General features: G+C 44.2%; 1 protein-coding gene across 1 annotated transcript in view; it reads right to left on the reverse strand.

The window, feature by feature from the left end:
• The window catches only part of TRIM72 (tripartite motif containing 72), a 123,402-nt gene that overhangs the window by 18,048 nt on the left and 93,062 nt on the right, over positions 1-12,292 (reverse strand). The window contains exons 4-5 of the mRNA XM_078652454.1: positions 3,320-3,550; positions 1,347-1,369 (exon numbers count right to left, since the gene is read on the reverse strand). Coding sequence (XP_078508580.1) covers positions 1,347-1,369; positions 3,320-3,550 — 254 coding nt within the window. The remainder of the gene's footprint in view (positions 1-1,346; positions 1,370-3,319; positions 3,551-12,292) is intronic.

A 12,292-nucleotide genomic window follows, 5' to 3' on the forward strand; every position in this document is an offset into this window, starting at 1 on the left:
AAGATGGTCGCTATCTCCTACTAGCTGTCGCTAACTGGTGTTAGCGACAGCTAGGTAATAGGAAGATAATTTTATCTCCGCTTTCTTGGCTTTTAAAGCCAAAAAAGCGGAGATAAACCCCCTTGATAATATGCCCCAAAGTGTTTCAGTCCTTTCATTGAGCTAAATGCACCCTGGCTTTGCTAGTAACCCTTCACTAAGTGAAATTAAAACGGCAGACTGCGCGTCCCTGGAATCCTAGGGGGAAACACATAAATAAAACAGGTTAAATAGTTCGGTATCAAAACTCGAATATATTAATGTAGAATATACGTTTCAACAAACTGCGTCCCACTCGTTAAGCACAACAAACTGGATGCAGAACATCTGCCAATAAAGTGGTGGATGTCCTGTCCACCAAATCTGTAGTTCCGCCACTAATTTTCTGACAACAGAACCTGTATCTGATTTAACAGCCTAAACCTTATACCGACAGTACATCTAACATTGGTTCAAAAGTTAATATACTTCAGATCATCTGCCCTATTTAAGGCAGACATTCAGAGGTGCATGCTTCCTGTTGGAGACTGCCAGGGAAAGCCTGGCAGTCTCAAAAAGAAAAGCGAAGAAATAATCCCCCCAAGCGCTCGGAGAAAACTCCCAGCATGTCAGAGCCATTGTGTATTGTTTTAATAACCCCCTGCTTCAGGCGTTTGTATTTGTAAAACAAGAAACCTTTCTGCATTAAATAGTTTAACATGATAAAGGCACAGCCATCTCCACCCTCCTGCTGGAGATCAAGTATGGCGGGCAGACCTCCGCCTGGTCAGAGGAGGACATCTCTGCACTGATCTGCCAGGCTAGCTGCCATACCATATATAAGGCCCTTTTTCTTTATTGAAGAAATAGCACCAAATGGGCAGCGATCTCTTGTGTACATGACCGTCTGATAGTTTACCTACAAACCCATAACTTCTATGAAAGTAAGCCAAGACTCAACCAAGCGACCATTGAAAAGTCACATGTAAAAATTGAGTATTCGTTAATTAACCACAGGACAGTACTCAATGCTCTGGAACACTAATGACAAACAATGGTTGTGACCAACGATGCTATCCACTGATCATTAGTTTGTTCAGGGTCTAAAGAAAAGTCTGATTCAACCCATCAATTCCTATCCTCAATGGGGGTGAACGTCCAGAGGCTCTATCCCCGCTTATAAACTTCAGTTAAATCTCAACATTCTGGGTGAACCTCAGTAATTCATATCTTTAAGTGTGTGACCTCCATCAGTGCACAAGCATTGGCAATTAGTAGTCAGACAGTTCAATCTAGAATGGACAATATAGAAGAATACTGTACTGTACCTGTGTGCAACCAGGCAATATTTCTGTGAGGACAAAAAAGAAGAAAAAGGAAAATTAGTGAATGTGATATCTTGCTTTCACAAGATACATACTATCTTAATACACACTTCATTTACTCACGTACAAGAAGAGCTAGATACAGAACACAAGGCAGATGATCAACCAGCAGTGGTCAGAATGAAATCAGAGCCAGATGCATACAGGGCTGATAGAAACTCCAACAGCATACTACCAATCATACCCTAGTACAGCCTGGGCAGTGTTAGTAACAAGTATGGCTTGGCTTGCAAATCCTTGCAGTGCAGGGGAAGGGTCAGTTACAAGGGATCTAAGCCTGACACGTGCTGAGACTATCCCCAGGGCCATAGCCATTTAAAGCTACAAATTGTCCAGTTTTCAAGTATGCTGGCCAGCCTCTATGTAGGAGTTCAAAACATGGATCAGGGCATAGAAAATAGACAATCCCTAGGCCCGATTCACAAAGGTAAACTGAGACGGAAGTCTAACTTCAAAACTTTCGGTATTCACAAAGGGGATTTACGAGTAGTAAAGTTAGCCTTTTGTCTCAGTTAAACATAAGTTTTGGTCTTAAGTTTAACTGAGACCAAACCTTTGCTCTCATTTAAGCTTAAGTCCAAAACTTACTTTTAATTGAGACAAAAGTCTTACTTTACTATTCATAAATGCCCATTGTGAACACTGAAAGTCATAAAGTTAGACTTTTGTCTCAGTTTACCTTTGTGAATCGGGCCCACTGTCTGAGCTGCACCATCACTCACAATAACTAATCTACCCTATAATAACAACGTGCAGGGTTCTTAGTTTTAGGGACTAATTGTGCTCCGCTATATATCTGATGCCTGTCTTTATTCTGACTTTTCTGTTTGTGGTGCTACAGGAAAGGGGTGACCCTCACAACCCCTCTAGGGATATTGTTCTCACAACATCTACAATTATGCACACATCCTGTGCACACACAGTTAATTCAAACATATGATATATCCATTAGTGCATTCTCTCCAACAAATAAGGTATAGGTGACGTCTTGTTGTTGGTAATTCTTTTTTTAATACTTGAGCTACACAGCGCCAGCCGACACGTGTTTCGTCAAAGTATATTACACTCCGACTCTTCAGGGCTTCCTTCTATTATAGGCGGGTAGTGTATTTCCACTAGACCGATGATACTTCCAACCCGGTTAGGGTATCTGTAGGTTACTCTATTGGTTGTGTAGATTGAAAATCTCTCGCACTGTAGAGCTGTTCCGGCGTAAATTATGTATCGGGCAGTGCTTAGAGCGCTGTCCTTTTTGTTCTTGTTTTATAGTCTTCCAGAATTCATTCGAAACGACGATCCAGCGTCTCTCGTAATGGTGGATGGTTTGCAGCTGCAAACCATCCACCATTACGAGAGACGCCAAATTCACGGCAGGGCAGACCGGCAGGGACAATGGTCGTTTCAAATGAATTCTGGAACACTATAAAACAAGAACAAAAAGGACAGCGCTCTAAACACTGAGCAGATTCTGCAACAGAAAAGAGAGCCCTGGTTCTGCCTCATCGTCTATTACGGCCCGATACATAATTTACGCCGGAACAGCTCTACAGTGGGAGAGATTTTCAATCTACACGACCAATAGAGTAACCTACAGATACCCTAACCAGGTTGGAAGTGTCACCGGTCTAGTGGAAATACACTACCCGCCTATAATAGAAGGAAGCCCTGAAGAGTCGGAGTGTAATATACTTTGACGAAACATGTGTCGGCTGGCGCTGTGTAGCTAAAGTATTAAAAAAGAATTACCAACAACAAGACGTCAACTAAACCTTATTTGTCGGAGAGAATGCACTAATGGGTATATCATATGTTTGAACTAATCTACCCTCCTTCCCACCTAAGCTAGAAATATGCTTCCATCTGCTCACCCATCTCTCCCACTTCATCCCCTTCTACCCTCTGATATGCTGCCGTACCCTGAGGAACTCGGTCTGTGGCTCTCCCTCCACTTCGTTCAGCACCCCCTCCATTTGCTTCAGCTGCTCCAGGTAGCGTGACATGGTCTTGCGTTCCTCCAGCAGTGCGGACGAGGCTGCACGTTGCACCTTCTCCGCCTCCTGGCCCAGGGAGGACTCCATGACGTTCAGGTAGGCTCGCATCATGTTCAGCTGGTCACGCACATTCGCCTTGAACTTTGCTACAGTGTCCTGAGGAAGAGAGGAGAAGGATGAGGCTAAGGGAGACATGTATCTGCCAATGGCAACCGCGTCAAGGTGCTGTTTGTCATGCATCTACGACAGGATGAGAAGGTTTAACACCAGGAGTGGCCAAAGAGTCCTCAGAGTCATAATTCATAATTGACGGCAGATGTTTAGCACATCAGCTGCCCTTACGTAAGAAACTACTGCATACTTACATCTAAATGTAAACCTTTAGTGGGAAAATGTTTGGATTGGGTTTATGAGAAATGCTATTATTTACTAGAATCACAAATTCAGAAACATTGGTGTAAATGTACAAGCATAAAGTGATTAATGAAAATTGAGGACCGATCCTTAGAGATGGACACTCCGCTCTTTGAGTGCATACCATAAACATGGGAGTATTATGTGCCTAGATACAAACCTGCCAACTCACAGAGTGCCACGGTGTGTCATACGATTATGACTCCCTTCACATGGTTACCTGGTGGGGAGCCAATATCACATTGTGGTAGAGTAGACAAGCTAGTAACCACTGCATAAAGTAGCTCTCCACCTTGTGTTTGGAAACTGTAAGCAGACGATGTCCACTAAGGGGTGTCAAAACACCCCAGGACATCGGCGACACCCACAGCAACTTTATTTTTTCTTTTGGGAGGGGGTGGGGAGATTGGTGGAGGAAAGAGTGCCTCTTAGTTAGCTCTCTGCGCAAATTGCCACTCTTTCCAAGGCCCACCCCCTCCTCATACAGCGAAAGTTCTAAATCATGCCTATCAGGTTTGTGTAGATTCCCATCTAAAGGGGGAAAGCAGTTCTTCTGGATAGTGCTCCCATTGACCTACTCTCAGATTACATCAGGGTGGCCACCACCTAGGAGCAAAGTGCTCCAGGAGCCTGCTTTTATGGGAAACTGTATTCATTCTCTGTAATATTCCATGGAACATACAGAACAGGAAAGGAAATAAAGCAACGCTTTGAAGTGCTCTGGTTGTCTTCTGTGGTCAGTCATCCATCCTCCATCTTGCAACCTCCATGCTTTGAAAGACGTTTTTGCAATCAACCTAGGCTAATCCAAACAAAAGGTGCAATGCTCGTAACAGCACATTTATCTACATACACATTATGATTTTTCCCATCAATATTTCAAAGATTCTGCACACGGCATTGGAAAACATTCAAGCACATAAAATGAATATGAATAGGAAGACACCACGAAGGCTCCAGCCCACTGGACTTAGGGAGGAATCTCCCTTGTGTATATTTAATTGCACCCCAAAATCTATAAAATGCTATTAACAGCCACAACTCTTTGCGGAATGGGATACAGCAGGGTAAGATACCAATGCATTGTGTTACCATATCATGGTAAACTAAGAGGTATCCCCAGGGAGCACCGGTTTGCAGTTTGTGTTCATGAGCAACACAGACCTATGCCTACAGGCACAAATAAAAGGCCAATTTTCGGGGACAAAGAAAAATGGAGGAAATTATACTGCTGCAGTGTGTGTTTATTTAGGACTTTTAGTCTTACAAAACATTTATCAGAAAAGGCACAGACATTATTTAGATTAACAATCATTTCTGTTCCTCATTCAACAAGCATTTACAATGCAACGGTTTTGCCTTTGCCAAAGTTAGAGCTATTAGCATTGTAAATGACAAATTGTTTATTTATGTGTTGGTTTTGAAAACAGATAAATAAATGGCATTGTCATTTACAATGTCAATAGCTTAATCTAATAGTCCCTCATACAGAAGATGAAACAAAAATACTCCTGTGGCTGATCCAAGATGTGACTGACAATATTTCAAGCCAATGTCTGAAGGTTCTTGAACCAAAGAAGCCACAAGCAGAAGGAGGCTGAACCAAAGCCATAGGGAGTATGTATAGAATATATGTTCAGCATGAATGATAGAAGTGCCACTACACGTCAGTTTAAAAACCAAACCATACATAAAAGGCATTGTCATTTACATGCCCATAGCTCAAATTCGCATAAATGCAAGACCTGTTGCATTGCAAATTAATTGTTGTTTGGAGTATTTTGGCTGATATGGTGTTCTTTCTACAATAAAACATGGCAGATCAGGTAACAAGCCAAAGAGCGTAAAGTGTGATTAGAAAAGAAGGAAGCAGGACGAGTTTGTTGTCTAATAGGGTGAAAGTAACATCATTATGCATATTCCATTTGAACCAGTGAAACAGGCATTCGAACAAGTGAAACAAGCGAGTTGAAAAAAACAAACATGAGTGAAACTACAACTTAACAGCCTGAAAATTAAAATGAATTACAGCAGTTTATAAAATAAAACCACTTACCACCAGATTGGGTAACTTGATAGACCATGAGTCAGTCTACACACAAACAGTGTACATTAAAAAAAGGCCATCTTAAGAGTGTTTTTAAAGCAGCTAGTGGTGGGGGCATGGGGAGAACACAGCAAGGGGAGATGAAGTAGCAGAGGCACGGAAGACACGAGACGAAAACAAAGCAGTATTAAGCAGTGACTTGGAAGGTACTAACAGTCTTGTTAAATTACTTATGGATTGAACATCGGGTTCTCATTTTAATCACGCCATTATCCACAATATGTTTGTTTGTCACTTCGTGTTTTATGTCAATGGGGAAACCTGCAATATATCCTTTAAGTGGATCGATAAAAAGATTACATAAATATATTAAAACTAAAACTTTTTTTTATCTGAAAGGAAATTCGCACTGCGATGTTGTGGGCCCTAAGGTGACATTGCAGGGAAAACAAGGCAGACAATGAAGTGCTCAGTGTAACTGGAGCGCTGGAGAGGTATGTCTAGCTGAAGATGATCATCAATCATCATGGCATGGACGGCAGGCGCATGGTGGCTACTCTACGTCGCACTTGCTACTACACTACTTGTTTAGTTAACTAACTTCCTGCTTACATCTACTTAAACTTAGGGTTTGTTTGTTGACGTGGTGGGCCGGGCGGCTGGCCTGGATTACTAAAAATCTGTATGTGTTTGCATTCGAAATAAAATGCATTCTTTTGTTTATATTATTGCGCTAACATTTTAAGGCCAGAGGTGAACTACTACCGCAGACGCACGCAGACAATGTGCCAGGAGGTAGGTGATCATTCTACAGTAGACTAGCATAATTTTTCAAGGAGTGGGGGGTGTAGGATCAATGGAACGTCGGGGGAGGGGGCCGGGGACCGGGTGAGTCGTCAGTCAGTCAGTGTTCAAAAATACAGCAAAGCCAGAAGAACGCAGACACGCAGTGACTGCAGAGTGCAGAAAGTGCGCTGCGGTGTGTGCGTTAACTGAAAAATAAGGGCACACTGGGCCAGGCGGGCCTGCAGTGCCTGCCTCACCTTGTGCTGCAGCTGTTGCCTGTTTACTGTAGTATGGCCCCACTACTACTGCTGCCTGCGGTCCTCAACCAACGTAGTTGTCGGTCGTCGCTGGAGACTTAAGTTGAACGGCCATTGATTGAAGTACCAGTAGTCACGTTTACTCAGTGGTGGGGTGCGACCGGCTCGTGCGCGGCAATGGTAGGGCGTGGCAATGCGCAATCGGAAATACGCTCACGCTGTCTGCTGCCGCCCAACCCCCGCAGAAGAACCACAATCCAGCCCATCCCGCCCCTCCAGCCGGGAACACTGAACAAAGGGCAGCACGGCCGCGGAACATAGAGATTTCATTGCACTGACTCTGATTGATGAGAATGAGACAGACGGACGAACTCAGCAGCAGACACTGTAACATAAAATAACAGTAACACACTGTGATACACACAGCCAAGTACAGTAATAGAGGTCAGGTAAATTATTATCCAAGAAAGTCAATGACGTGCTGCAATGCATGTAGACCCGGCCCTGTCAATTAAGTGCCGGTGCTAAGCACCGGAAAGCACCGGCACAAATTAAGCACTGACTGAGCACCCGCTGTGAGCCGTGCGCCCGGCAGGGTACAGAGTGACAGCACTGTGCAATGTGCCACGAGCTATCCTTTCTGGAGGGGCCAGTGTGACAGCCCCCCTCTTCAATGTGGCAATGTACCACGCGCCGTGCGGTCTGGGAGGGTACATAGTGATAGCACTGTGCAATGTGCCAATGTCCCACGAGCTGCCCTCTCTGGGAGGGACCAGTGTGACAGCCCCCTCCTCAATGTGGCAATGTCCCATGAGTGTGCGCTCCACCGTTGTGCGCTCTGAGAGGTTACAGAGTGACAGCACTGTGCCAATGTCCCACGAGCTATACTCTCTGGGAGGGACCAGTGTGGCAGCCCCCCTTCTCAATGTGCCAATGTCCCACGAGCCGTGCGCCCCGGGAGGGTGCAGGATGACAACTACCGTGCAATGTGCCAATGTCCCATGAGCCCTGCGCTCCGGGAGGATACATCCAAAGTACCATGAGTGTGCGCCCCAGGAGGGTACAGGGTGGCGGCACCGCGTAATGTGCCCCAGCACCAGGAGCCGCGCAATCTGCCAGTGTCCCCGAAACCGAAGGGATCAAGATGACAGCACCGTGCAGTCTCCCAAAACACGCAGAGCCACGCACGCACTCACGTGTATGTACGGCTGGGGGCAAGGCCCTGCAAGATGCTAAAGCATCCAAGGAGCAGAGACGCCCAATGTTGTACCAGTACCCCGGGTCGTGCTCCCTCTCAGGGGCGCGCAGCTGACAGCGCCTTGCTAGAGACCGTTTCAGAACGGAGACAGCCACGAGAGGTCAAGACCCCCAGTGCACGGGCCGTGCAGATTTGATGAGGGTCACGGGGCTGTCTGTGAGGGGAAGATGTCTCGCTTGGAAGATCGCTGTCCAGCGCTTAGAGGACTCACCTATCGGCAGGGTGTGCGCCATGGTACTTGTCTGCGGGACCTCCGAAAAAAAAGCACCCCTCGCCGTCCTCCCGTGTAGCGCCGTTCTTTCACTCATGGGAGGTGGGCGGGGGGGGGGGGGGGGCTCACGGACAGCGGGAGGGGGGAGGGAACGGCAGCACTCACCTCGACTTCCTCCAGCGGCGGTCTGCCGCGTAATGGGAAAAACAAACAAATGTAAAAAAAAACATAACTCCGCCCACCGCCGCGATGACGACATCGCAGAGGCGGAGAGGGAAAAAATCTCGGGAACGCCCCCGACTCTGGTCCGGCCTTGACGGAGAGATCCGGCTCCCAATGGCTAGCCTCCATTTATGGAGCTAGCCAATGGGAGGAGGGGGCGAGGAGGGGGCGGATACCCGACCCCACAGAGCAAAACATAAGATTTTGCTAGCGCATGCGTACTTCGTACGCATTGCCAAGCAAAACCTAAAAATGTGGGTCAGATTTGGAATCAGCTTTACCAATGTCACTTACAGCATCCATATTCAATAGCCTATTGGAGATAATAATATAAGTTGCGGTATGCCAAATGGGATTGCCGAATTTAAAATGAGTGGAGCAACAGACATGCAAGAATGGAGGTAAGCACCGAGCCATGCTCTTCATATGGTGTAAATGTCAGACCATGATCACAAGTTGTGCAGGTCAAAGAAGAATATAAAATTTGAATCTACATTCTTGCAAAGTGGCAAACATGTGTACTCCTTTGAAAGAACCACAATCTCAAAAGTAAATCAATGTTTCCAAATAGTAAACATCAAGGGGTCGATTCCGATTCCGGAACAAACGCTCCGAATAGCCGCTCGGAGGGTTATTTCCATACCAATCGTACCCTGCAACGTCCCCCGTACGTACAACGAAGTACGATTCGTACCAGGAGCTGGACTTCGTACGAATCATACAGACACTGTACGAATCAAATCCCTGTACGATTCTCCCTCGGAACCCGCTGTACGCGACATCTGTATGGTGCGCGGCTGGTTTTTCCGACCCAGCAAGAACGATTCGTGTCGGGTACACACCGTACGACCCTTTTTCTACGGGGGCTGAAAACAGCCGTAAAAGCAGAGTTCGCCCCGAAACAGGTACTGAACGCCCCCCCCCCGAGTACGGTGCGTACCCCTGCGATCATGGGGTGTACGCACCATACCCCAAGTTCGCTGGGTGTACGGTGCGTACACCCTGCGATCACGGGGTACGGTGCGTTCACCCCATGATCGCAGGGGTATGCACCGTACCCCTGCGATCATGTGGTGTACGCACCATACGGTGTATATGTGAATGTGTGCTTTTCTGTACGAATCGCCCTTACCTGACGTGGACCGTACGAATCGCGTCCTCATCCCCCGGTCCGGATCGTACTCGACGGTTCGTACGGCATGTTCACGATTCGTACGGAGACGACTCCGGAAAAGAATCGTACGGACTATTTTTTTCCTGAATCGGAATCGACCCCCAAATGTTGAGCAAATTGAAATTGGTAGCCAATATGTAGAAGCTGTATTGTGTGTGTGACTAATACATGCACAATATATTCATATTCGTTAATAAACTCCATGGGCCCTATTCACAAAGGCAAGCTTGCACATGTAGGTTTACTCATGTGTAAATTTACTCTTGCAATTATGCGTAACTCTGCACTTTTTCTCACTGCAACATTTCTAACTGTAAGTGCAAATTTAGAGATGTCCACCCCCTCATTTCAGCTGTTGGGGGCTGAATTAAGGAGTGCAAAGTTACTACTACTAACTTTTCACATGTAGGTGTAGATCTCCATATGGTACAGCAGAAGGAAAAATTAAAAAAAATGTATTAATTCTTAATTAAAAGATTACAAATATTTCAAAGTAAAGTAATATAAAATAATTATTATTAACCTATACCCAATAAAATAAAATGTTACCTCACATTAACTAATCAAATTAATGTTCCTTAAATAATTAAATATTTAAATATATAAAATGAATATATACATAATTTGAATCGAAATGCAAAAAACTCCACAGACACTAACATTTTATTATTTAATGAGCATTTAGTACATTTAATTAATGATTAACTGTTTTAAATTAATCAAAAATATATTTTAGACTTTTAGTGTCTATTTTTTAATGTCTTCTTTTTTAATAAGTTAGTTATTACTTTTTTATCATAAAATAATAATGTATTAATTTAATTCCACTTTTAAACACTCAAAACTATTTCATATACATTTAATTTTAACTTAGAACTAATTTAATGTATTAATAGTTGCTTGAGGGTGTAGTCCTTGCCTCCATTATTTTTTTTTTTGGGGGAGTGAGTTGCAGTACCTGTGAATGACCATGCGTGGTGCTTGAGTTAGTCAGAGACTAAAATTGATTACTTTTACTACTGTTTTGAGATCTTTTTGGCTTTGTAAATTGATCCTCATGTTTCTGGTGTAGTTCAGTGCACATGGCATAAGTTATCTTTATTTCCGTCATCTTACTCATATGGACTAACATTCTGGACAAATAGTATTTTATAACTTAGTCTTGGACTGCATACATGTTGCTATTGGAGAGAACCAGCAATCCTACATGTGATTGACGTAAGTCTTACAGAGTTGCAGGTACTAAATTGCAGTGCCTCAAGGCTAGTCCAAAGAAGAACAGTGGGGAGACTAATTAGCATATTTCATTCAGAATGAGGTTACAGGCAGTGACGTCTCAATAAGTAATGTTATACCCTTATACCATAAATAATAAATAAATAATATAAAAGCAAGTTAACTTAATCACACAGAAATGGGACATACATTTTTTCACCTATCAATGAGTCATTCAGCCGCGAATTGATAGAGGGAGGACACTATTTTAAAACAGAGGTGTGGAACTTGTTATAAACTCTTTAGGTGGTATTTAGACAATCAACAAAATGTACTCGGTGTATTTTCTAACAATAAACCTGGTGGTATGGCATGTTTGGTTTCTGCTGGTGCTCTGTGCCACCTTCAAAGCACAAAAGCGCTGCACATTTACAGTTCATTAGGTGACGGAAGAGTTAAAAGAGTGACGTTCTCTGCAACTTCTCAGATGAGAGATTCAAAGATAACCCCCAATAAAGGAGAATCTGCCAGTTGGAAGGAGGGTTTAAAAACTCCCATAACCAGGATACACACAGTGTTTTTAAATGCAAGCGGCTCCAGTGCTGAAGCATAGGGTGGTGACACCTCTGATCCCCCGCTGGCCTCAAGTAAGTGGAATACAGTCCCCTCTGTAAAAACAAGCATTTGCAATGCAATAGGTCTCGCATTTGCGAGAGTTTAAGCTTTTGGCATTGTAAATGACAATGCCTTGTATTTATCTGTTTTCAAAACCAACAAAGAGAGAAAAGGTTTTTTCATTTACAATACTAATAGCTCAAACTCTTGCCAATTCGAGAGCTATGATGGGCCGGCCCCTTGCTATGCTTGTCAGAAGATTGCTCTAATATGCTACATGAACACACTTTAAAAGCGGCGGCATGCCGGGAAGTTTTTGACCTAAAAACAATCCATGTCATTTCTAACCCGCACTGTGACATGAGTGCTGTCTTTGCAAGCAACCCAGGACATGGGTATTTCTGTGTGTAGCCCAGCAACGATACGGGAGTAGAGAGGCTGTACCTGTTGAGAAGCCAATTCCTGGTCGCTTTCATCTACCGCTATGTCACAGCCTACGTGTGAGCCCCAAGTAGGGTGACCAACTGGCATGGCTGCAAATTCAGGATGGCGAGTGTAAAAATTCAGGACAAAGGGTCAAAATTCAGGACAAAAGGTCAATATTCAGGACAAAACTTCGGGACAAAAGGTACGTTTTACAGACACGTCAGAGGAGGTTGCGCAATAGTATATAAGTAAGTAAATAGACAACCACTTAAG

The sequence above is a fragment of the Lissotriton helveticus genome, chromosome 7 (genome assembly GCF_964261635.1).
Source record: "Lissotriton helveticus chromosome 7, aLisHel1.1, whole genome shotgun sequence".
Taxonomy (NCBI): domain Eukaryota; kingdom Metazoa; phylum Chordata; class Amphibia; order Caudata; family Salamandridae; genus Lissotriton; species Lissotriton helveticus.